The 26,396-nt window shown below is 48.1% G+C and overlaps 1 protein-coding gene across 2 annotated transcripts in view; it reads right to left on the minus strand.

Moving 5' to 3' along the window:
• Window positions 1–26,396, minus strand: part of ANO2 (anoctamin 2) — a 340,386-nt gene that overhangs the window by 254,391 nt on the left and 59,599 nt on the right. For both annotated transcript variants that reach the window (XM_044385290.3, XM_057319039.1), the window contains one exon: window positions 4,813–4,911. In XM_044385290.3, the coding sequence (XP_044241225.3) occupies window positions 4,813–4,911 (99 nt within the window). The remainder of the gene's footprint in view (window positions 1–4,812; window positions 4,912–26,396) is intronic.

Raw genomic sequence — 26,396 nt, forward strand, 5'->3', positions numbered from 1 at the left:
TAACATGATTTCATGAACAAGAATGGACTCCGTTACCTCCCCGTTGTCTGTTCCCAGCCTTGTCTGTGCTGTAGGGAGCACTCGGAGAATAAGTGAAATAAGGGGTACAAGGGGGGATGTTCGTTCACGTGGATAAAAAGAGAAGGAGAGAGAAATATCAAGGCTGGTAATGAGCAAAGCTGAGAAAGCACCCATTTCAAACCTTCCTGAGCTGCCCGGGCCCAAAGGCCAGGCCTTCCCACCCCCTTCCCGTGCACGGGTGTTGAGTGTGTCTCGCAAAATGCTGGCTCTCCTGTTGTTGTTTTTGGAAAACAAATGCTTCCTTCCAAGGTTCCCCCTCCCGGTTAATATCTGTGTTCAGGACTCCGAGTCCCTGGACGCATTACTATGGATTTCTCCAGGTTTGAGATCTCGATTTCGTGATTTCCTCCCCATCTTCCTGGTCTCTCCAGACCCTGCTGAGTTATGATACAAACCTCCACTGGCCTGGAGGATGCTCAGCTGACCCCGCGCCACGCCTCAGTCTTCCGCCGCATTCCCCCGGCCACCAGGATGTGGCCCTCTGCAAATGTGGTTTATTCTCCTTGTAGTCACCTCCCAAACCCACAATAGCAGGAGGAAAATGCTACTGGCCCCCATGCTAGCCATCTGCAAACTGCCCTGTCTCGTCCGCCTTGTCCATGCCCCCTTCTCATCTCAGGAACTGGGTGTAACCCCCACCTCCACCCCTGTAATCAGGTCCTCAGTTTGATCATGAAAAACACATGCATCCTATCCCGCCGACTGAGTTATAGCTCCCTCTCCTGGTCATGACATCCCCTGCGAGGTCAGCCATTGCATTCTATGAATACAAAGAAGATGGGGGCCACGTGGCTGGAGCCTCAGAAGGATGCCACAACAGTCCACTTGTGTCAAGCCTGGGGCCCAGAAACCTTGGGGGAAAGCTCTTTCTATTATGTCTGCAGCCTTCTAGGAACCACCACCTCACTTTGCTGTCCCCAGACTCCCCGGCCCATAGTACCTACATGGAGACCCGTGCTGTACTAATAAATTGCCATGTGAGACAGTATTTAATTCATGCTTTGGTGTCTGGGTATGTGCATTTGTCCTATTGCGCCCTTCGACTGTAAGCTCTCTGAGAGCCTGGATTATTTCTGTGCCCTGCAGTGTCTCTCCAAAGACCCTCTACAGTGGGCCTTCCATCGGTGCTGGCTGCAGGGAAGCTGACTGGGGGGCTAGGAATCGAGAATGCACGTACAAATATTTGAGTGCATGGACACAACGATACACTCCTATATTTCCATAGCACTGGTTAAGAATTAGAGTCTTAGAACAATCATCTAAGAAAAATAGGGCAGGTATTATTATGCCCATCTTACAGATGAGGACCTGGGGCTCCGAAAGAGGAAGTGACATCCCCAAGTCACACAGCAAATATGCACAGAACCAAGGCAAGAAGTCTGGGCTTCTGAGGACTCGCCTTGCACAGCGTCCGCCATCCTACGCCCCCAAAAGGAAAAGGAAAAGGAAAGGAAGGGGGGGCGGGAACAGCTTAACTGCCCATCCACAGATGAATGGATAAAGAAGATGTGGTATGTACGCCCAGTGGAATCTCACTCAGCCATGAGAAACAAGGGCATCCTACCCTTTGCAACATGGATGAACCTTGAGCACATGACGCTAAGTGAGATTAAGTCAGAGAAAAAAATGTCCTGTGTACTCTCACTTATATGTGGAATCTAAGAAGCCAGTCTGTAAAAACAGACAGTAAAAGGGTGGTTACCAGGGGATCAGGGAAGTGGAGGGATAGGACAGATATGGTTTAAGGGTTCCTATCTGCAACGAGTAGGAAATAAGCACGAGAGATCTAATGCACGATATAGTGAATACAGACAAGGATGCTGTCTCATGGCCATTGAACTCGCTAAGCGACTAGAACTTAACTATTCCAACCACTAAAAAGAATAATTATGTAACAGAGTTGCTAATTATTGCTACAATGATAATCATATTACAATACATAAATGTACCAAATTTACAAGTTGTAGATTTTAAATTTATGCAAGGTTATGTCAAATATATTTGAATTATTTTAAAAATGAAAAAAAAAAAAGATGAAGAAGGAGGGAAACCCAGAGATGGCTGCATTGTAATATGTCCTTGCCCTCGTCATCTCATCTACAAACCCAAGTGCAGGCACTACCTAAACCGCAGGTGGTAGCTCCAGGGGGCTAAGCGTGTGGGTGCATATAACTGTGGCGGGAAGACGAGTCCTTGAAGCAGATCTATGCTCTCAAAGGTATGAGCCTGTGAAAGGACAAACAGAGACCAGGGGTAGGCACTACATGGGGGCTGAGTCTGGGAATGAAGATGAGAAGAAGGTGGTAAAGAAATGAGAGGCATGGCAGGATGTCCCAAAAACAGAGAAGGAGGCTAGGAAAAGGCATCAGGAGACAGAGGCAGAAAGGGGAGGGAAGAAGGATGGGAAGGAGAGCAAAGAAGAAAGAGACATAAGAGGGAAGAGAAGGATAGACATGTTTTCTATGTCTCTAGCTTTCCTGCTATAAGGAGCATCCTGGGTGATAGAAGCCATAGCATGGCCATTAGAGTTTTGCTCACCTTCTTTCCAAGGATCAGCCAGCAAGGATAAAACACAAGAAGCAAGATACAAATAGAATGAGATGAAGAGAACGTTTGATACTCACATAAACCAGAGAAAGGAAAAGAAATATATTGAAGTTAGAAGCAGAAGAAAGAGAATTGAGAGGGTTGGCCAGGTTAGGACACTACCAGGGGGTAGCAGAAGCTTCCATCCAAGACTGATACTTGGGATGCATCAGGGAGACCATCAGTGGAGGAGGAGTAGAGGGCCATGACAAAGATGGCGCCTGCATTTGAGAACAATGCACTTAGGAGCAAAAGGTCCAAAACTAGGAGACAACACAGCAGTGCAAATGAAGGGGAAAAGACCCTGGTGCGGTCCTTGTGAAAACAAGACACTCAGGCAGGGGACCCCAAAACATTTACTTTTTACTGGCAGAATGTCTGTAGCTGATATTCTGATATTCATGTCTGCGTTTGTTCACTATTTGATAGTCATTTGTCCACCTGCCATGAAGGTATCATCTGTCTTAATAAACCTATAAAAACGGAACCCACAGACTTTACCCTTCCTGAGTAGGGCATTCGTGATGGTGGCACACATGCTGGTATTTGATGAGTGAATTTTGATGGAGACGGTAGATCTGTTGGTAGCAAAGATGGTATAAACATAGCCAATGATGCTTATCGAAACAGTGTTGCTGACTCTGAAGATGGTAATGATAGTGCAGACAGTGATAAGAAGGCAGGTGGTAACAGTGGTGATGCAGAAGGCAACAGACATGGAGTTCTTTTCATGATGGGGGTGGAAATTACCATGATGGTAGTTGGAATGAGGAAAACGATCTCTGCAAAGCTAGGTAACCATTTATAAAACACTATGGGTGTGTGTGTGTGTGTGTGTGTGTGTGTGTGTGTGTGTGTGTGTGAATGATAGGGAGACACAGAGACAAAGAAACAGAGAAAGAGAGAGACAGAGACAGAGAGACATCATCTATAAATCACCCCTCATGAAACTAGAGTAGCATCTGCCCCAGGACGCTGCCTAGAGACATCACAAATGGCCCAAGTCCGTAGCCACTCCTTTCTGCTAAAATACCTAATTAAAAAAAAAAAAAAAGAAAGAAAGAAAAGAATGATAAATCTGTGGACACTTTTCCTTTCTCTTTGTAAGTGTTTGGTGGATTTTGTTATACAAGGACACTTACCTAGGAATTCTTGGGGAGATTTTGACGTCATACATAAACTATGTTGGCTGAAAAGAACCTCAAAAATCATCTGAACTGTGTGGTTCTCAACTCAAATATGCATCAGAACCTACCAGGGATGTTTGTTTTTCCACAATACTGATGTCAAGAACCTCATTCCATATGAACCACCTGAATCAAAATCCCAGAGGTGGGACACCAGCATAAACAATTTAAAAACATTCCCCAGGGGCGCCTGGGTGGCACAGCGATTAAAGCGTCTGCCTTCGGCTCAGGGCGTGATCCCGGCGTTATGGGATCGAGCCCCACATCAGGCTCCTCTGCTATGAGCCTGCTTCTTCCTCTCCCACTCCCCCTGCTTGTGTTCCCTCTCTCACTGGCTGTCTCTATCTCTGTTGAATAAATAAATAAAATCTTTAAAAAAAAAAAAAAATTCCCCAGATGATTTTTTTTTATCAACTCTGATTAAGAACCTTCTATTTTACAGATGAGATAAGCGACAGCCACCACCACACAGTACTTAGTGGCAGGGTCACAACCAGAATAGGGATTTTTGCAGCAAGTCTGGTGCTATTCTCCCTGCATGCTGCTGACCCAATCAGCAGGTTTGTTGTCTGCTCTCATTGCTACATTTGCTCAAAAAAAATTAAAAATAAATAAAAAATAAATAATGCCTGAAGGTGTTGGGACACCAAGAAGAGGGAGAGAAGAGGTGTAACAGAGAAACCAAGAAGCTGGACCAGGGCAATGCCTGGTTTCTTGTGAAGCACATCCCAGGTAGAACTCCAAGGTGAAGGGATCTCCCAAGCCCAGCCCCTCTCTCCACCCCAACTTTCTTCTCCGTGCTACCCACATCTCTGTGCCATACTTAGGGTCCCTGGGGAGGCAAGTGCAATTTCAACTCCACAAACCCTCATCTCCCAAACCCTGGCCTTGTCCCCACACTATTCCCATCCAGCCAGCCCTCAGGAGGCCCCCAAACCCAGAAGAAACATCCTCATACTTTCTTGGTGGGGACTTTGATCTTCAAGAACTCCGCCTCTCTGGCCAGCACCTGCCACGGGGCATGTATCCGGACAAAGATGGATCCCTGGCTTTTACTCTGTAAGGTACAAAGGAAGAAGAAATGGAAACACTTAGAAGGACATAGCTTAAATTCCTGTCTCCCCAACTCTCCCAAATGAGAAGCCCTTGACCTGGTGTTTCTTCGGTTTCTGGTGTTTGTTCTCTTTAAACTTCACCAGGACCCAGGCCCCTCCCACCCAGATCCCCTTCACCAGTTCTATTCCAGAAAGGCTCTCATCAAAAACCACAGAATACTGTTCCCAAAGTGTGGTCCCAGGAGGCTTGGTGGCTTCAGAGGAAAAGAAGAATTAAAATGAGTCTGTCCCCAAATTTGAAACGTAAGCAATTAGGATTTTTGCAGAAACCCTATCGCGCTCTTTGTAGCAGAGAGGAGTTACCTTTGCTGACATTCGGTGAGCAGCCTGACGTTCACCCCATTCACACAGTTTCACTGTTTATTGTTAAGTTAGTATCTGTGTTCCTACTGTGCCGTGTCATAGCCCCAAATGATAAAAGTGGTTCCCCAAAGCCCAAAAGTAGTGATATAAATAATAGTGTAAACAGTACAATGCAAAACGACATCATCAGCATAAATCATGAACAGGGCTCCAGGTGAATACAGATTATGAACCTGTGTCCCAGCATAAGTGATTCTGCGAGTGTAGCGATTTCACCCAAAAATGGAAAGGAAAGGAAATGCAGTGATGAGTATTTGAAAATTAGGTCTTATTGACTCAGTAACCTTGGTCACAGTGTCTGCAATTAAAAAAAAAAAATCAGTCAGATTATGACATGAAGCTGTCAGTTTCTCCCCATCTTCAAATAAAACCTCAAATTCTTTTCAAAACAAGCACAAAGAAAACAACTACTTCTGACACTAATTCAATTAGTTTTGCCACTGAAGAATGAGAGGAAACCAAAACAAGTCAGAAAAATGGACAAAAGCTCCCTTCTTGGTGAGAAGCTTCTAAAACCACCTGCAGAATTCATGACAAACACCGTGTTCACAGAGAAAGCAGAACAAGCCAACGGTACCATTGCTTCATCAGGGGACTGCTGGGGACCACAGGGAACCTGGGCACCGCAGTGGGAAGATGCTGGTGTGCCGGCCAGCCTGCCACTGACATTGGTGTGCAGCCGAGGGGCACTGTGGGAATCCGATCCCAGTGCATGTGCTCTACAGAGAGAAAGCTCACGGCTTCTGGTTCTGCTGACCCCCTACACCCCCCGAGGTTTCTACTGAATTCCTGTGTATTTTGGGAAACAGGAAGCAGAGACCAGGACCAAGAAGACCAACTCTGCGTGCAGCAAGGTGTTACTGCTCACGTAAAAGCAGGTGTCCCCTTTGAAAATCACCCTCCAGCTTCTTTCACAAAGAATGAATGTGTTCAGGGCACCCAGGTGGTGCAGTTGGTTAAGCTTCTGACTCCTGGTTTGGGCTCAGGTCATGATCTCAGTGTTGTGAGATCGAGTCCCGCGTCGGGCTCCGCACACTCAGTGTGGAGTCTGTTTGAGATTCTCTCTCTCCCTCTCCCTCTGCCTCTCCCACTCATACTCTCTCTATCTCTCGCTCTCAAATAAATAAATCTTAAAAAAAAAAAAAAAAGAATGAATGTATTCAACAATCCACCCTCTGATCATCTGCTTCTCCAGTGTTCTGGGCAGAAACATAGGTGGGCAGCCAGAGGACTGCATTCCCCACAGAAGTACACGGACCATGACAATGCATGACAATGAATAAGGTAAAGAGGTGCTTTACGATGTTTGTAATGCAAGTGAGGACTATCTCCATGATAACGAATGGCAGTCCCACAATATATTGATTAATTCGCACACCCAGAACCTACCCCACCCACTTTGGGGATGAAAGATTGTAATTTATAAGGGAGAAGGAGAAAGAAGAAACAAAGATTTTGCATGAAGACTGAATTATGGTATAAAAGTCTTGGAGAGTTTGCAAACATCAGGAAATAGTAATAATAATCGTGATGCGTATTTCCTGAGCGCGTATGGCGTGCCAGGACAGAGCTAGATGGTCATGTACTTCAGCACAAAGAATATTCATGGCCATGCTGTCAGCAGGTACTATCACGTTCTCCACTTTACAGTTGAGGAAATCAAGGCAGGGAAATTTTAAATCGTTGGTCCAAAGTTACGTAGATAGTAGGATTAAAAAAAAAAAAGTATTTGGATCCAAGCAGTCCATGCTCTACCTGATGATTTCTTGTCCACGGGGGACAGATGTAACATGTTACCGGGCAGAGTTACAAACCACCTCCAATGGCTGTAACAGAACATAAAGACATGCTTTTTGGACTAAAATCAAATTAAAAGATGGATAAAGAATCTACGAGGCAGTCCTAAGATGAAACACTCAACCACCCGGCTTCCAAGGACGACATAGTTCTACCAAAATACTGGAAGTGGCTTTCAGCAAGGAATCTCCTCAATTTCTAGGTCTGTCTATGCTTACAGTATCCAGGATTACTAGACGGAGTCATCCATCACTTGCTGCTACTTCTAACTGTAATTTAAGCTTTTCTAATTTAGAGAAAATGAAGGGTAAGAAAGGAAACCAGCTGGGAAGCTGACCTGTAGCCCCAGCTCTCCATCACGGCCCCAGGAAAGATGTTTTTGGTGAAAGATGGCAAACAGTACCATCCTTCCCGAGGAGATGAAATCATGACTATTACTGATTTTAATATACGATGTTTTGTCCTTACTTTTAAATTATGATGAATGATTTTTTTTGTAAACTTTATCTATAATTGGTAGTGCAAGTGTGTAGTGAATGTCCGTTAAGTGGCTGCAGATGTTCAAAGTTTGAGGAAGGGTTGGGAAGGCAAGAGGCAGAGTCCATGGCCTTGGGGGCAGATTGCTAGCCGTCCCCTGACAGCCATTCTCCTCCCCTTCATCTACTTTAAAACAAAGTGTATGGCCCTCCAGAATCAAGTCTGTATCTCCCCTACCATTAGATGTAATCATAACACTAATTTCTATGCAGTGCCATGTAGGTGAAAGTGTCACGAAGCAGCTGCTGGCAACCCTCTTCAAAGACAGCCAGTAGGTACCCTTTTCCCCTCCATCACCCTCCCTTCCCCTGATCTGCTACCTAGAACATGGGGACAAGCACATCAGACCTTGAGGTCAAAGTCAAGGCCAGAAAGAGCAAAGTATCAAGAGAAAATCTGGGTCCTAACCTCAGAGTGTCATAACAGCCCTGGGCTGTTCCCGGGATTTTCAGGTGAAAGGTAAAATTATTTAGCCATTGTGATATTAGAGGGTCTATTAATTGCAGCCGGACCTCTTTGCTAGTTGCCTCCAGCAAAGCATACTTCTCCTTCATTCTTCTCAAATGGGACTTGTTTTAAATGAAGATAAAAGCTGAAATGCAATCATATGGTGCTAACATCTAGTTGCGTCCCTTTCAATCCATGCAATATTGTTATCCTCTCATAAAAAGAAAATCACATGAGCTGATGTGAAACGCTGGCTGGTGTGACTGGCTATGTCTCCCAGAGAAAAACAAATACTTGAAAACCCCTGAGCAGATCCATCACCAAGAAGCAGAAGCTCTTTTTACCAACCCAGGAATCTAAAATTGGAGGGAAACACAGACTGAGCTTTAAATAAAAAAAAAAAAAAAAAGGTTTCCTACTTCTCTAAGTCCAACTGACTTCCATTCTTTCCCATATTCGGATTCTCTTGGGCACCGCAGGGGAGTGGAAAGAGCTTGGGCTCCAGATCAAAACAGATTCAGATCTGAATCCTGGATTTTACAGCTGTAGGACTGGACAAGGCACTGAACCAAATGAGCCTCAGTTTCTTTATCTAAAAATGAATGAGAAAGACGGCAGGTCTGTGGTGAGGATTGGAGATAAGGTTTCTGCGAAGTCCCTGCCACAGGGCCTGGAATGTGGGCCATGCAAGAGGTGAGCCATGACCGAGCTGATGGGCTCCACCGACTGGAATGACTGCAGGGACAGCATGCTCCCACAGCACCTGGCATGGGGCTGGACACACGGGAGGTCCTCCCTGAATTCCTGCAGTCAACAGAGAGACTCAGGGAACACCCGCTCCTGTTACATTACGATTGTGACTAATCCTTCTTTACTGCCCTTGAACTTTTAAAATTATCAAAAAGATTTTCAAAATGTCCCATGTGTCCTCAAGGAATTAATGGGTTCAAAATGTAGTGCATCTGCAGGCTTTGAGGACAAGGTCAGAAAACATGACTTTCTGAAACCAACACGAAATTCAACATAAAGTCGGTAAGAGGTGGCATATCAGAGCATATAGCCCATCCCTAGCAGAGATTGTATAAATACGTTATCAGTGTGACTGGAGGGGCTTCCAAACCTCATCAGGCAACTAAAATTCAAGTCCACAGAAAAGGAACTGCAACATGTCACTTGGTTGTGGTCATCAGACAAAGGAGAAACAGTGCCCAGAGACTTCTGCAAGCCAGCACAAGCACAACTGTCTTGGGGACGCAACTACCCCAGGCACGAGAATGCAAAATAGACAACAGAGCCAGAAAAATTGCCCCCGCTCAGTTGAATGGTCTCACAAAACCGTGCTGCTGCTTTCACTGTGATTCTATTTTCATAAAACCCTACAAATTCTGTTTCTCCATCTCCTGGGGGTCCGGAAAAGGTACCCAAGAAGAGGAAGCAGGCACGCTGGTCAAGGAAATGAATAGCACGTACAGAAAAAACAAAAACGGTACGTGTAGGGTTCAGCACCATTCATACTTTCAGGCAACCACAAGGGGTTTTGGAGGTATCCCCACGGGTAAGGCGGCCTCCTGTACTCCTCAATCATAACCTGACTTGCGGCTCTCTTCGTCTCTTTTAAGCTGCACTGTCAGTTGGTCCTAGACCTGTTCACCACTAACTCGATCAGTGGAACACGGACTTCACAAAGCGAAGTCGGGTCCCCATGTGCCGCTGTGCCCTACCTAATGAGCCAGTGTCCCATCCTCTCCCTCCTCCCTTCCTCTCTGAAATCACCTTGACAGCAGGCCTGACCATCGGCACCTTCTCTAACACGCCAGCACCTCTGCCCTCTCCCTGGACTCCAGCCACACAGCCCTTGCCACGGGCTTCCAACTGCTCCAGCCAGCGCCCTGCTTCAGAACCTCCTCGCACTCTCTTTCCTCCCCTGCAAAGCCCTCCTCTGCCCTCAGACCCAGCCAACCCCTAACTGCTTCTTAGCTGAAACATTGCTTTCTCCAGGAGGCCTTTTCTGAGCCCTGGATTATGCCTGGTCCCCCCTCTCGGCTGCCTGGCCCCCATCCTTCTCCTCCATGGCACCGGTCGCTAGTGCAATCACTGTGAGTAGGTGGCTAATGTTTGTCTTCCTGGCTAGACCTTAAGCTCTAGGAGGACAAAGAACTTGTGTCTTTCTTGCTGACAGCTTTGTCCTCAGCCGCCAACACAGTACTGGCATACAGGACTTGCTCAGTGAGCAGGACTATAACTTCAGTGTGCACAGGCGCCTCGCTAGTTCTGCTTGGATCCTGTGATTAATTCCTAAAAAGTTGGCTGCCACAGCCCAGAAAGTAGTTGGTGACCTTTGGCCAACCACATTTAAATCCAGTCCTCTTTCAAGAGAACAATTCAGTTACTCTTAAGTGTCATTTCTGAATCTTTTTCTCAGGTTAACAACACAAGTTGTTAGTGTCCCAGTGTGGGACACTGGTTGATTAGGCAGGGCACAGGTCCACGTGACCAGGAACCTCAAGAAGGCCTTGCAGGAGGGCCTCTCTGTTCCCATCAGTAGCCCCTGGTCCTCCCTGCATGTGCAGACCACTGCTCTCTTTCCTGGAGGCCTAACCCACCTGCACACTTCCATTCTGGTGCTCACAAAACACGATCTGAACTGAGCTGGGACTGTGTAACAACCTGGAACCTCTCTGCCTTATAGCCTTAAAGGGCATTGTAGCCTTAAGGAGAAGAATCAGGGATACCTTGGAAAATAAAAGGGACTTCAAATATAAGTCTTCAGTATCCTTACTTGCCAAGCATCAGACTTCCATGGTACCATTCAGCATCCCCGTGTGGACAGCTCAACGCAGAGCCAGCTGATGGGCCTGGTGAACTGACTTGACCAAAGGACTCTGGAGATAAAGAGGCCTCCAAAGATAGCCAACACCTCTTCCTCAAATAACAAAGGAAGACCCAGAATGCAAGAGGCTCAGCTGCTTGGACACGAACACACAGCTACTGGGCGGCAGAGCCAGGAAGGAAACCCAGGTCTCCTGACACCGGGAGCTACCCCACAGTCCCTGAGCGGGATGGCACCACAAGTCCCTGAGGGCTCCCACTCCATCGGACGGCGATCCTGCAGGCTCTCCCTTCACAGGAGAGTAGGTAAATGAGGGACGGAGGGACAACAGTGTTGAGGGAGGGAACTGCGCCCCCAGCCACCTCTCTCCAGTGTTCCGGCCACTTCTCAAGGCCCTTGGCAGGGACCAGAGGCCCAGCATTCCTGGTGAGATTCTCCGTATTGTTTATGTCTTGTTGTTGTTATCCAAAGACTGCATGTGGCTTTGCAAGACCACGTCCTCCCTCTAGAGAAACAAGAATGAATGGGAGGCAGCCCCAGCCAAACACTGGAAACTGATACTCCACAAGCCGCCTTCCCACACAGGCCTGCCAAGCCACCTCGATGCTGACCCCAGACGCCTGAGTGTACTCTGGGCCCGGGCCCTGCTGCGAGCCGAGAACATCAGCTGCAGCACATCGTGGCCCAGGAATGGGGCTGCCAGAGGAAGGGTGGGGAGATGAGCATGTAGACAATGGAGAGGGACAAAGTGGGGCCAGACTCGCCTAAGATATCACCAACCTCAGTACCTTGGATCAGCAGGGACCACAGGCATACGGTCCCACAGAGAGGGTGAGAGAAGCCCTTGGTGACTCCCACATTCTCAGATCAACTGGGAGGCCTTGGATGAGAGCAAGGGAACCTCCTCTTGAACCCTAGATTCTCCAGGCCAAGGTAGAGATGGGTCAGCAGAGGCAGAGGGCAGGACCATATGCCCACCGCACCCTGTCCCAGAACCCCCCAAAATATCTGTAGCATGTCCCCTCTTATAAGAAAGGTTTCACCTGGTCCCCAACCAAAGACTCGGGACAACCTAGCCAGCGTCCTACGGAAATAAAAATTCAGCCAATCTTGTCCTTTTTTCAAAGCAAAAAGCCATCCCCAAAGTTCCTGGAAGGGGAGGACACTCGAGGTTGGGAGGATCCCTTGGGTCAGCTACCAAAATGGACAGGTGCCCAGAAGCGATTATCTCTGGACCCGTACCAAGTTGTCAACTCTGTGTATCACCTATCACTGCACTCCAGACAGGAGCCTTCCAGAAAACCCCTGCTCAAAGCCCAGATGCCGATGAAGCAGTGAGGGTGAACCCAGGAAAACTGAAGAGTCAAACCGTCTTACACACCAAGGACTCAGAGAACTTGCCCCCCCGCCAATGCCCGAGCAGAGGCCCCCAAGGGCAGCAGGGCACCCTGGGAGGAGTGCCACACGAACAGAGCAGGATTAAGCATTCTCCGGGCTTCATTTACTTCAAAACTCCTGCAGAAAAGATGAGAGAAAATATTCACCATGTATGACACAACGTGGTAAGGCCATGGGTACTTGGGCCCGAGGACCCAGTCTTGGAGCCCAGCTCTGTCACTAAGCAGCTGCACCATTTATGATGAGGCACTGAAGCTCCTGGAACTCAGAGACAATGTTAAAATAACTGTAATAACTAATACCACCTGGAGGACAAAAGGACGAGTGGTAAAAAGACACACACAGAGTCTCTCAGGGGGTAGATATGTTCATTACCTCAATTCTGATGATGGTTCACAGGTGTGTACATACGCCAGCACTCAGCAGATTCGATGTTTAAATATTTGCAGTTTATCACTTATCAGTTCCACCTCAACAAAGTTAGAGGGGAAAATGTAAAACAGTGCCACACTTCTCACAAAATAGCATTAAATATGCTATTTATTTAACAATATGCCATATGTTTTTAGTTCATAAATAAATACTCAGAAGTTCATACGGATCCCATGGTATCTCAGAAGCAAATGAGATTACATAAAGTACTCTGCAAACTCTAACGTATATATAAGAAGGATTTTCTTTTTTTAAAAAAAAAAAAGATTTTATTTACTTATTTGACAGAGATAGAGACAGCCAGCGAGAGAGGGAACACAAGCAGGGGGAGTGGGAGAGGAAGAAGCAGGCTCATAGCGGAGGAGCCTGATGTGGGGCTCGATCCCATAACGCCGGGATCACGCCCTGAGCCGAAGGCAGACGCTTAACCCGCTGTGCCACCCAGGCACCCCAAAGAAGGATTTTCTTAAGAGCGAACTCAGGGACAGCCACTGCCAAATCTCTGTCTTGGTCCTCGAAGTACAGAGCCTGCACCTGCCTTTGGAGAACAGAACATATACCCTTGACCTCGGTGGGGATCTCACCAAGCTTCTTGGGTCCTACCTGAGAGAAATCATAGCTGAGCTCACCATGGCAATAGTTCCTGGCACGTACCTCAATAGCACCAAGTGAGGTCAAAGATAAAAGAGGATGTTTCTCTTGGGAATTTACAATGTATAAAGTAACAAGCTAAACAGAACCCATGAGCCAGGAACCAAATTTCTACAAAAATAGAGGATAAAAATCCATAAGCCCTTAAGATGTTGGCAGAAAGGATAGGGCCTCTCCCCAAATGAAGGAAGGCTAGGAGGGGCTGAGGACCAGGCTTTAAGCACACAGGCCCAGCCCTGGACAGAGGGGAAAAGGTCACAGATAAACCATGAGCAAAGACCAGAGGAAAATGCTGGCCTTTCCTATTCGTCACAGTGAAAGTATTTTGGACAGTCAACATCCCGCAAGTGGAATCAGATGCTGCACAAGGCTAGCTCTCAGCCCTGTGTGGGCTTCCCCCTCACCCCCCTCAGGACACTGCAAGCATTTCAATGCCCAGAGAAGGGAAGGGAAGATGCGGGGAGGTGGGCAACAGGGTCGCCGTTGGGTGGCTGATACATATGCAGACCAAGGATGATCCACAGGTCCTGGGTGGGCTGGGACAGTCCCAGTTTACTTCTCTTGCCCCATCATCCCATCCCGTAGAGCACTGTAGCATTATCCGAAATGCCCTGTATGGGACAGTCAATCCTAGGATCATCCCACAGATCAGCAATGAGTACCACTACATTCAGCAGCCATCAAATCCTCAGGCAGCAATGCCCGGTACCTCCTTCCTGACCTTCCTTCGTCCCCTGTGATAAATGCCCCACTCAGAGAGAAGCATTTCTAGGCATTTGAAAGCCCATTGTATTACCTCTACAATTACGCTATCGCTAATACCCCTCCTAACTCAAAACTTATGTGATTCTTTGATTTTGATATTTTTCCCCCCTCCTGAAGATACACTTATATAAAACCTTCAGGGGCGCCTGGGTGGCACAGCGGTTAAGCGTCTGCCTTCGGCTCAGGGCGTGATCCCGGCGTTATGGGATCGAGCCCCACATCAGGCTCCTCCGCTATGAGCCTGCTTCTTCCTCTCCCACTCCTCCTGCTTGTGTTCCCTCTCTCGCTGGCTGTCTCTGTCGAATAAATAAATAAAATCTTTAAAAAAAATAAAAAAATAAAAAAAATAAAACCTTCAGGCTATCATTAATTAACTCCTCTCCCTCCCAAAGATGTGCCCCTGTCTTCTCTTAGCGATGACTCACCTCTCCCTCACCTCCACTATTTCCTATGATTCAATCATCTCAACATATTTCAATTCAACAAGTATTTATTGGGCAACAACTGTGTGTTCAGCAATGTGTTAAAAGTTAGGGGCATACAGAAGAAATATAAGCTATCATACCATCACACGGCTTTCAGACTCTTTGGAAACCAGATGAATGATATCTAACCCATGAAACAGATGAATAGAATCATGACTGGGGGTTAATAACGTCCAAAAGGACAAGACAACGAGTGAATGTTCATATGATTCTTGCCTTTCACTCATCAATAATTGCCAGATTTTGTTCAGAGAGAAATACTCCTCCTGGATCTCAGCCTATGTTTTCAGTGGAACTGACCCTATCAGCACCTCCAGGGATGAGCCCAATTAGCCTGAGCCAATCAGCATATCCCTCCTCTTGGCCAAAACAATTGGTTCTGGAATCTGTTTGTAATGCAGTCAGAACCAATGAGACATTGAGGAAATGTTGGCCAGGGATTCCAGAGAAAGCAGCTTTCCCTTTCTACCAGAACTCTGGGGAGAATAGTGGCAGTCAATTTGCTCCATAAAGGGAAGACCTGGGTCAGCCAAGGGACCACTGAGTAAATAGAAGTAGAACCCACAGAAGTTTAAGCAAAACGATGGAGAAATAGGGAGTCCTTGGGGACATCATTTGAACTGCTGGATCGAGCTTCACCAAATTTACTTATGGGCTTTCTGATCACATGAGCTCATAAATTCCCTTTGTTGTTCAAGCCGGTTTCAGTTTTCTGTCCCTGCAACCAAGAGTTCTCACTGATAGAAGAAATCAGTGGAAGAGCTGGGTCTGGGCTAGAGGAGCCAGAAAGGATGCCATGGGAGGACAGGGAAGGTCAGTTGTACCGCAAACACTCTATAATGGGACTGATAGATGCCAAAGGGCTGCGGGTGGCAGGAAGAGAAGGGATAGGCAGACAAAGGGGCAAGGAGGAATGAACGTGGTGTGTGGAGCCCAGCCTGCCTGAGGCGGGGTGGGAGCCAGGGAGCCAGAGGGCGGAGATGTGGCCTGTGCTGACCACTCTGCCCACTCTACGTTCCTGCTGCCCATGAACTTCACGACAGCAACCTGGATGGATGTATGATTCATTAGTTGTGTATAACACCCAGTGCAGATTTCTTATAGGCAAGGCCCTGGCTCTTTATTCTAGGGCCCATTCAACCTTCATAACAGAGATCTTCTGTAGGGAGGCAGGCAGACTTTGCACATGTACCAAGAAGCTATAAAACCTTCTACAACACGAGTTATATGCTTTATTCAGCTAAAGAACCCTTTCCTCAAACCAAACATTCAAGGGGCAGTCCTGGTTGAGCTTTGGAGGACCATAACTTCACCTGCTCAGCCATCTTTGGCCCTGCGATGGTCTCTGTGTCACCTTGACGCAAATTACAAGAGTAGTACCAATTCCCCCTGGAAATGGGTGAAAGCTTCTGATTGTCACAGTGACTGGGGAGCACCATGGCCATTTAGTGGGTGAAGGAAGGGACGCCAAATATGCTTCAATGCTTTGGAAAGTCCCACACAAGGAAAATTCTCCTTCCTGAAATAGCCAGGGCTCCATCGAGAATCACTACCCTAGAGCTCAGGGACCTACAGTCAAAAACCTGTGTGCTGCCCGCAGATCTATCAGACTAATGAAAGCAATTACCACACCAGTTTCCCACCCCCAACCCACCAAAACCAGACTTGAGAGATATTAAGGGAGAGCTTAAAGAAATAAACTTATGAATAAAGACTACTAAATTAGCTAACATCTAGATCTTGGATCTTATACTGAGGAGCCGATCAGAGACCCATCAGTATAACGATTAAAAAGAATGGAAGAGTTGATCATTTTGTGCGCTTCCAAAAATATCCAGAATTAGCCCACCTGTCAAGAGTGCTGTGAAAATAATCCATTAGCCTAGAGTGTTTTGGGGGCCAGGGAATGAAGTAGATGGGGTCTCTTAGAAGCAGGGTACGTTTAAGGAAGAGTTCAGAGAGACCCGGCCTAACATCTCAGCTCTTCCATACACCCCTGTGTGACCGTGGGTATGGTATGTAGTTTCTCTGGGCCACGCTTTTCTTGTTGGTAAAACAGAAAAATAATAATTTGAAGAAGCAGTGACCTCACAGAGCAATTGTGAAGACCAGCAATGATACAAGAAAGGAGCCTAGCACCATGCCTGGCACGTAATAGGTGCTCGATGCTAACAGTAATTGGATTCTGCAGATGGTGTCTGAGGGCCAGAGGAATTTGAATGGAGGGGGTTTGTGCAATCCAGTTTCCAGCATCCTCCCTTTTTTCCCAGAAAAACCTGGCTCCTGGGGCATTTTTTTCCCCTATATGAAGCGAGAGTGCAGTTTGGAACATGTCCCCTCTATGCAGCCAAAACTGGCTTTTCCACAGCCGTGACCCTGCGTGCGCGCACACGCTGCCATCGAGCTGGCCCTGACTGAGACCGCCCATCCCTCCCCGCAGCCTCCTCGGGTCGGGAAGAGAAGGGGTCATCAGCCCCACTAATTAAATCTACAGATGATAACAAAGTGGGCGGCACTGCATACAGCACCAGAGAGGATGGGGAAATAAATGAGAAGGGACCTGGGGAGTTAAGAAAATATGGGACAGGAAATAACAAAATGAGATTCAATGCAGAAGAATGCAAGTAACTAACTGGGGGGAATAATCAGAAACATAGACACTGGGGGGGAGCTGGAAAAAGGCTGGGAGATGAGGACTTGGGGGTGCTGGGGACAGGTGGCAAGTGGGAGAATGGGCAATAAGAAGTGAATGACAAGGAACAGACGGAAGCCTCGTGGTGAGATCATATGGAGAAGGTGCCGGTGCCGACTGAGCCGGTGCCCTGGGTCCCGCTCAGCTGGGCCGTGAGGACTTCTCTGAGGCTCGCTTCCAAAGACGGTCCTCCATGCAAGCTCCAGCTCAAGTCACACCTTCTCCAAGAAGCCCTTCCGGGCTCCTCAAGTAAGTAAGACCAGTCTCCTCACTGGTCACTCATCTAGGACATGCAGCACCATGTCTGATTGCGGGCCTCTCTGATTCCCCTACCTCCAGGGTGACAAAGACCCAGCACTGGAGCTCACTAGCTCCTCCTGGCATCACCATGGGCTAAGCCCATATTAGGTTTTCAACACAAAGCAAGAGAGAGGAGTGACATCATCTCAAACAACACAACAAAGAGAAGAATTTCTCTCCTTAACTGTTTATGGGTCAAGATTATTTCCGAGGCTTCTCTGTCTTTATCTCTAGGCCCTCTGTGCTGGTGCAATTACCCTAGCGCATGGTGTCCCAGAATCAAACACATGTTGTCTGTTTAACCTGCATTCAGGGCAGAACACAAGCCAGAGGTTACTCAGGGTCCAGAAAAAAGAGGACAAATGATGGGTCTGGGGAACATGATGAAATGGACACTCCCTCCCACCTCGGCTGAAGATGACGCTTCTGATTTGGCCAAGACGCAGGCAGTGGCTTCTCAAAACTACAGAGGTTTCCCCGAGCTACTTGCCCCCTTTTAGCTCAAAACCTCATAATTAATCATCACACTCAACAACAATTGGGAGAATAAGGTAGAACTTCTCTGGGAACGTGAGTGAGGCACCGTAGAGAAGGCGATCTGCTGTTGGGGGCCATTGTCAAGTCAAGGTCCTAGAAGAAAGGCGGGAGCCCCTCACTGAATCCATGAATACCGCTGTTCTCACTAAACACGTGTATTTTAAGGGATAAAAGAAGCCAACACAAAATGTGCTTTGAGGCTCAGCCTACTTTGGCATCGGAGACAACAGGAAGGGAAATTAAAAAGCCAAACGTGTGAAAAATCTCCCTCCAAGAAGCGGCGGGGATGGAGGTGTTTCTCTGCATAGCAGGTTCATTATATCCCACGCCAACAGTATACGCCACTACTGTGAGGTCTCTGCAGAAAGAAAGCCCACGGTCTCTCCTGCTCACGTGCACCCACACTAGTCCAGCTCTGCTCACCCCCAAGGGGGAGCAGTGGGAGAGACGAGGCATGAGCTGATGACACAGAGCCCCAGATCCTGGTGCTTGCACTTCCCATCTGGGGTACCTTAGGGATGTCACACCTAAGCCTCCCCCTGGGCCTCTGCCTTCTGCTTACCTATAAAATGATAAGGTTGGACTCAGAAGGTCTCCCCACACAGAAAGATCTTTGACTTCATGAAAGCTCGGAGTTTTCTTAGCAATTCATCCCGAAGCACTGGTCTTTCAGTTATTCTACCACAAAAGTAATTTGATGGGCTGCAAAGCCCCCATCCTCCCAGGAGTAAGCAAGAGCATAGAGTCACAGGAACTATCACCAGCTAAACAGAGCTATATTTCTTCTGTCTTCTTTCCCCAAGGTTCCCATCCCTGTTCTCATATTCTAAAACTTGAAAGGATCAAAGGTCCAAATCAGGATGAGGCACCTCTCTCCTGGATGAAAAATGCAGCAGACATCAGCCAGCAAGAATTCTTACTAAACTCTAGTACTTATCCTAAGCAAGCTGGCCCTGTGCAGTTGTGCAGGTCACGTACTGCACAAGGGGGTCACATTAAGGGGGTCCCAACCATAGAGAAGTTATCTTAAGAGATCACAGTTTTCTGCCACATGGCAATAAAGAGTCTTGATCTAACAAAAATCATCATATTAAAACAATTTTTAAAAATGGAAATAAAGTATCTTGAGGAAGGGAGACCTTTCTCCAATTAGCACAAAGATGCCATATGGACTGGTTGTGGCCCCCGTCTTAACCCTGGATGCTGACCTACAGGAAAACAACCAGAGAGAGGACAGGACCACTTAGTGTCCTTTCCAGTGCCCCAAAGTAAAACCTGCTCTCCAGAATATAATCTAGAAAAGTCATCTACATAAGTTGTAAATGACCAGTAGGCCAAAGCAGAACACCTCCTGGGAGTATCCGTATTTGTTAAAGGATCAAACAAAGCAATAATTTTTTTTAAAGATTTTATTTATTTATTTGACAGAGACAGCCAGCGAGAGAGGGAACACAAGCAGGGGGAGTGGGAGAGGAAGAAGCAAGCTCCCAGCGGAGGAGCCTGATGTGGGGCTCGATCCCAGAATGCTGGGATCACGCCCTGAGCTGAAGGCAGATGCTTAATGACTGCGCTACCCAGGCACCCCCCAAACAAAGCAATAATTTCTTAAAGACTGGGTCCATGCATTGCTCCCCAAGCATGAAGGCACCTAGCACGTGCTCATGGTATAGTAAGCACTCCAAAGAGTTCACTGGAATGAACAGGACCAACGCAGGAACGCAGAACCTACTAGTGGGTAGTAAAAGACTCCAGCACTCCCAAGTCCTAGCCTACAAAGAGACCACGGCTGGCCGGAAAGCCCAACACATCCCACGTAGAGTCCTTCCCAAGCCTTGCCCACGGGCCACGCTCAGGAAGCTTCATGGATGTTTCTGAAACCAGAGAAAGCTGGAGATGGACAATCTTCTGGGCTCATTTTATTCATCCTGCAACCTAGAGAATTGGAGAAGCAGTCCGGAGACTAGTCTCAGGATGTCCGCCGGCTTTCACAAGGTCTGGGTAAATGAGGTAGGAATAAAATATGTCTGCAGTTCTCCCTCTCCTGATACGCAGCTGTTTCAGGGAGCTCTCCGTAAGACCCGCCACCTGCCTCTGTGTTGCTCGGAAGGGTCTGTACCCTGAACAGTCCCTCATCCTGGCTCATGTGTCATTTACCCCACATCCTTTCCAGCCAAGGAAGGCCCGGGATGTCCTGAAGAAGCTCACGGTCTAACCCCGAATTCCCAGACGGTGAGACCACCAAGAGCTAAGTTTGTCAGTCAATGACGAGGCAACCCCTTGAGGCACGGAGGGCTGATGAAGATCTGGTCCCACACAGCTGGACTGTGACAGGGGCAGGAACGCTTCCTTGCACCCAGGACTCACGGCAGACACCAAGGCCCATTGAGATAGAATTCTCAAACCACAAAAGCTTCCCTTTTAAAGGGTACAACCCAGTCATTAGGTAGGTGGTGTGATTTGAGCTGATGGGGGAGAGGGAGAAAGTCCAGGGAGGCTCAAATCACACCACCTACCTAATGATTGCACAATTCTGTGAATATAGTAAAAATGACTGGGTTGTACCCTTTAAAAGGGAAGCTTTTGTGGTCTGAGAATTCTATCTCAATTTTTTAAAAATCATGCTACTTAGATCTCCATTTCTGCCCACAAAGAGGGCCTGCACTGCCGGGACTCTGGAAAAGTCCTCCTAAACAGTGCTTCCCCAGGAAAAGTATGTGCCCGTGGTCCCGGGAGGGGACATGGGAAGAAACAGGCTCCAGAAAGCTGACGGCCTTACTGGTCCTTCTGTATGACTTTGGGGCTTCTCTAACTACTCAGAACCCTGGCCCACAGAAGGGAAGAAATGACCCCCTTCACAGGACCACCATGAAGAGCCGATGTGCAGGGCTCTGGGGAACCCCGGCCACGGGCGTGCATGGGACAGGTGTGCATCACTGTCATCTCCTTCGGTGACAGGGTATGATTTGCACATGAGCCTTTTCTTTTTCTCAGTATTTGGTAACCTGGCAGGTCGGCAGGGCCACTATGTGCGACCAGCATCTCTATTGCTATAAATAAAGAAGACCAGCTAAAGGGGATGAAAGAGAGGGGGTGAGGCCTGAGGGGGGCATAGGCCCTGCTAAGATCAGAACCCTGTAAGTGCCTAAAGCAGTTTGTTTGTCTCTCTCATGACACCTGGTGTCCCCTGGATTCTGGCCTGTGTTCTCTGGCTCTATCGCTGAGCCAGCTAAGCCTCTGACTCTGGACAACTTTTATGTTGCTGTACGGATGACAAACAAATCTGGGACTGCGTGGGCAAACACTGTCCAACTCCGTCTGCGCCACATGCCTGCTGCGTTCCCCTCCCCATCCACGTCCCTGACCGTCTCTGCCCTGCTGGAGGGACTGTGGCTGGCGCCCATCCAGCACGCTGGGCGAAGCCAAGGGGAGTCTGCTCAAAGCCTGGACTAGGCCAGGAGGAGCAGGTCCTGTTGATGAGGGATGGCCTGAGCGGAAGCACCATCTCTGGCTGCTCTTCTGGCCATTCTGTCAACACGACGGGACAAAGGAGGTGTTTCTGTCAATCACCGAAGATGCATGGCATCCCGAATCCTCCCCCAGCTGACGCAGCTGCTTGGGAGACATTCAGCATTTAAAGAAGCTCCTTGTTCTGGGGTGGAGAAGCATTCTGGAGGAAAGGCTCTGCAGGTGGCTAGAGCTTGTGTAACAAATCGTGCAGGGAGCCGTAAAGCTGAACGGGTCTCCGTAACAGCCTCACAGCCCTCTTGAGGGCCCTGTCCACCCCAGGGACACCGGCTACGGCTGTGAACAGTAACATGGCCCTACTCCCACCCCACCCAAGGGATGCCCACCAAACCCAGACTTCGTACCTGCCTGTGGGAAGAGGAGGATGAAAGCCTCGAGGCTCATTGCTTTCACACACATTCATGGAGACCCCAGTCTGAACAAGGAGGGGCTCACAGAGAGAAACCCTACCCAGACTCTGCCCTCACGTAGCTTACAGACTGGGGAACCTTCCAAGGGGCTAGAAAAAAGGACTGAAAGTCTGAGAGCCACAAAAAAGCTAAGAGAGAGGGGCTGCTGAGGGAGGAGCTTGAGTTTCCTAGACCTTTCTCATAAAGAGCCAGGTCATGGGGTCAGTGTCCTGGGGCTCAGATCACACCTGGCAGAGAGAGGCGAGACTTCCACCCGACCTGCCGTTCACTGGCTGGGTGAGCTTAGACAAGCCACCTCTGTCCCCTTCACTTCTCTTCACTTGTGCAACTAATGCTGTGAATGGTGGGGGTAGATGATGCGTAAGGACCCTTCCAACTCCAGGGTCACGTGCTGCTTCGATGTTTTACGCTGAGTCACCTGTGTTACCATGACGTGGCCTCAGGTCCATGCAATCCCCTTCTGTCGCAGGCTCCTGTCTTTGCTCGGCTCCAGCAGGGAACCTGTGAAAGTGCACCTGTGTGCACACAGCTCCCTCCCAACCCTTCATGCCTTCCGCCCACCTGCCCTGCTTTCTGACCTCTTGCTTCCCGGTCAAAAACCTCACTCACAGCTCCAAATCTCTCCCCCAGCCAGCTGCTCCAGTTCACTTCTCCCTGAACCCGGTGTTAGTTGCACAAACGAACTCTGGAAAGGCCCTGAGCATAGGGTCTGTGCCTATTTTTTATTCGGAACTCTCGCCTGCGTACCCATCATCTAGGACAGTGGGCAGCAAGCTTTTTCTGTAAAAGGGCAGACAGTCAATATTTTAAAGTTCTGCAGGCATGGTCTTTGTCACAACTACTTAACTCTGTGGCTGATGTGCAAATGCAGTCCCAGACAACACATAAGTAAGTGAGAGTAGCTGAATTCCAGTACAATTTTATTCACAAAGATAGGTGGAGAGCTGGATTTGGTCTGCAGGCCACAGTCTGCCACCCTTAATCTCAGACAGGTCTCACTGACAGACACAGCTCCACTGGTCCCTCTCTCATTACAGTGACTGTCTACTTAAAGGCCGGCCTTGTGTCTTTTAACTGTTGAATCCCAGTCTAACACTGTGTGTTACATACATACTGCATACGTATATCCAGTAAGTGCTGGTCTCATCATGCTCTGATATGATGGCGTATGTTGTACATCTCATGACCTAGGGAGAGCCTCACCAGGACAGACGCAAGAGATACCAAGAGGCAGACGAGCCCCAATGGGAGGATGGCCCAGAGCCGAAACCCAGCCACACAAGTTTGTACCGTGCCTGCCAGGGAACGCGGAGGGACGGCAAGCTGGCCTGCTGGCCTCAGCACGGCTCTTGGAGGCAACCCCATTCTGCTACATCAAAGGGCGCACCTCCTGATCAAAAGTTTGGACCAGACACTCTGCCTCCTGGATCCATTCCTCCACCCCCTCCCACGCTAACTCACCCCGACTGCTCGCCCTCCAGGGACGGGGATCAACCACGGAAGGCAGACATCTGTGGGAGCTTCCAGTGCTTTCATCTGAACCTGCAGTGGTTGCCTAACTTCTGTCACTACCACCTTCACTACACCACACAGGTAAGAAAGACCATCCAGCCCCGTCAGGCCACTGGACTCTGGATATGTGAGGATCCCCATTCCACCAAAGATGCCACTGAGCTCAGAGAGGCTCTGACTTACTCAAAATCACTGCAGCAAGCGGCACTGGTCCCAGGGCTTCGACACAAAAAGCTGATGTGACCAAGGCCATGTTCAGAATGACAGAGAGGAAGCCTCCATTCTCACTGATGCATTTCAAGGGGCCAGAAGGACAGACACTTCAGAGCCCATTTAGGGGACAGACATGAGAAAAGCAGAAGAACTCAAGGCCACAGGCAATGAAAAGTGGATGAAGGTGTCTGATTAGAGAAAAGGCTAAGGCAAGAGTATGGGTGAGGGATCACGGCATCTGGCTTGGGCAGGGCCACGGCCACCTGAGAAAGAAGTAAATGTCCCTCTTAGTCCACTGTCTGGCCACGGCCCCTCCCCAAAACAAAAAGGGGGGGGCACAAACCAAGAAACAGACCCTTAACTACAGAGAGCAAACTGAGGGGATCCCAGAGGGGAGGTGATGGGGATGAAGGAGGGCACCTGTTGTGATGAGAGTTTGTATGGCAGTGCTGAATCACTATGTTGTACCCCTGAGGCTAGAACTATGCTGTATGTTAACTAACTGTAACTGAAATATTAAAAAAAAAAAAGAATCATGTTCTAAAATATGATTAGGTTCTCGGAGCATCATTTGAATTACTTCACTTGCCTTTTGGAATAAGGCAGTAAGTAAACATTCCTCTGTCAACTCCCATTTTAAAGTAAAGAGCAAAGGGTTATTATAGTGGAGTGAATGATGTCCTCTAAATATTCGCATCCACCTCGAACCCCAGACATTGGCCACTGCAGAGCGAATCAGTGAAGAGGCCTACTGGATGGGGGCAGGCCCTAAAGCCAATGACTGGTGGCCTTAGCAGAAGAGGAAGGGATGCTGAGAGGAAAAGGCAGTGTGAAGACAGAGCAGGGGCTGCAGTGATGCGGCCACAAGCCAAGGAAAGCCACGACCGCGGACGACAACCAGAAGCCGGGGAGGGGCAGGGGCCAAGGCTCCCCGTGAGCCTCCAGAAGCCACCAACCCTGCTGACACCTTGACTGTGGGCTCTGGCCTCTAGGACTGTGAGCAAATAAACTCCTCTTGTTGCCTGCCAACGAGTTCGGCAGCCTGAACAAACAAATACAGTTACTACCTTGGAAATACTAGGAGACTAAGCGTGTCATGGACAGGCGATACAACATGGCGCTTAGAGTATGTCATATGAAGCCAGACTGCCTGGGACCAAGTCTGCCGCCAACCATTCACCAGCTAGGTCACCTTGGGCAAATTATTTAACTGTCCTGTGCCTCCGTCTCCCCTTTGACAAATTAATAAAAGTATTGTGAAGATTTAGTGCATTAATACATGAGAACGGAGTCTGTATTAGGGAACATGCCTTATAAATCTTAGCAATTACAGTCAGCTAAAGCAGACCAGAGAATTTAAGTTTTATATTTTACTATAATCGCTACTGTAACAGTGGACAGTCATTAGGAGTCTCTAGTAAGTGGAAAGCACTGTACCAACCAAAGTATGTTTGATGTACTTTCTAATACTTACAATGAGACTGTGAGCAAAGGAGAATAATCCTCACTTTATAAGTAAAGAAACTGAGGCTCAAAAAGGTTGAGTAACTTGCTTAGGACCACGTAGTAAGAAGTGATGTAATCAAGAATTACTTTCAGGTCCATGTGACTTTAATTGCCTTTCCATCATATGACACTCCATTGTTGGGCAGGAACCAGTTCTGTTCCCCCACTGCATTACCAGCCCTAGCACAAGGCCCAGCTAATAGTAAGTGTGCCCCAAACACTCGACTGCCTTGAATATTAGCATTAGGGACTTTCTCTTAAGCTCAGTCCACAGAGCATAGAAACAAGTACCCAATAGCAACAAAGCTAGACAGCAATCCCCAAATGAAGCGACAGATTTATGGGAATGTCAGATTCCCACACGGACCTATACAGCGTCCTACACAGACACACAACCTTGCTGAAAATGTGTATTTTGTTACTTAGAGAAGCCAGGGAAGGTGACACTGAGACTCAGCACTCCCCTGGAGGAACACACTGTCCATTAACTTCATTAAGATTTCAGGTTTCCATGGAAAATGGAGCACGGAGCAAAGGCGTACCTTCTAAGATTTTATCCTGAAGCAGATTGCTAATCCTGTTCTACTCTCTACTCGGGTCAGGCTTAACATCGCATCAGAGGGAACAAAGTGGAAATGGCCATTGAGGACATTGAATGTGGGGTCACTGGCACAACCACAGATGTGGAGGGTCTGCAAGAACACAACAGTGTCCTTCATCCTTCTCCCTTGAAAACATGGCTTGACATTAGCGCCATCCGTAGGCCCCACTCCCAGGTAGAAGGATGGGGGCAACGGGAAGGAGGCAGCACCAGGGTCAGGCCTAGGAACCCAAGTGAAGCTCGGTTCATATTAATAATTTGCCTTCATATAATCAAAACAGCAGATGGAACGACAGGCGGATAATAGAAGTTGACTATACCCGACAGGAGAAACAAAACTAATTTCAGAAGTTCTCATGGTTTCTGGAGGGTTTTTGTTATGCTAAGACAGAAAAAGTCAAACCAGAAAAGTGACAAAGTATCTGC

Source organism: Ursus arctos, unplaced genomic scaffold (genome assembly GCF_023065955.2).
Source record: "Ursus arctos isolate Adak ecotype North America unplaced genomic scaffold, UrsArc2.0 scaffold_26, whole genome shotgun sequence".
Classification (NCBI taxonomy): Eukaryota; Metazoa; Chordata; class Mammalia; order Carnivora; family Ursidae; genus Ursus; species Ursus arctos.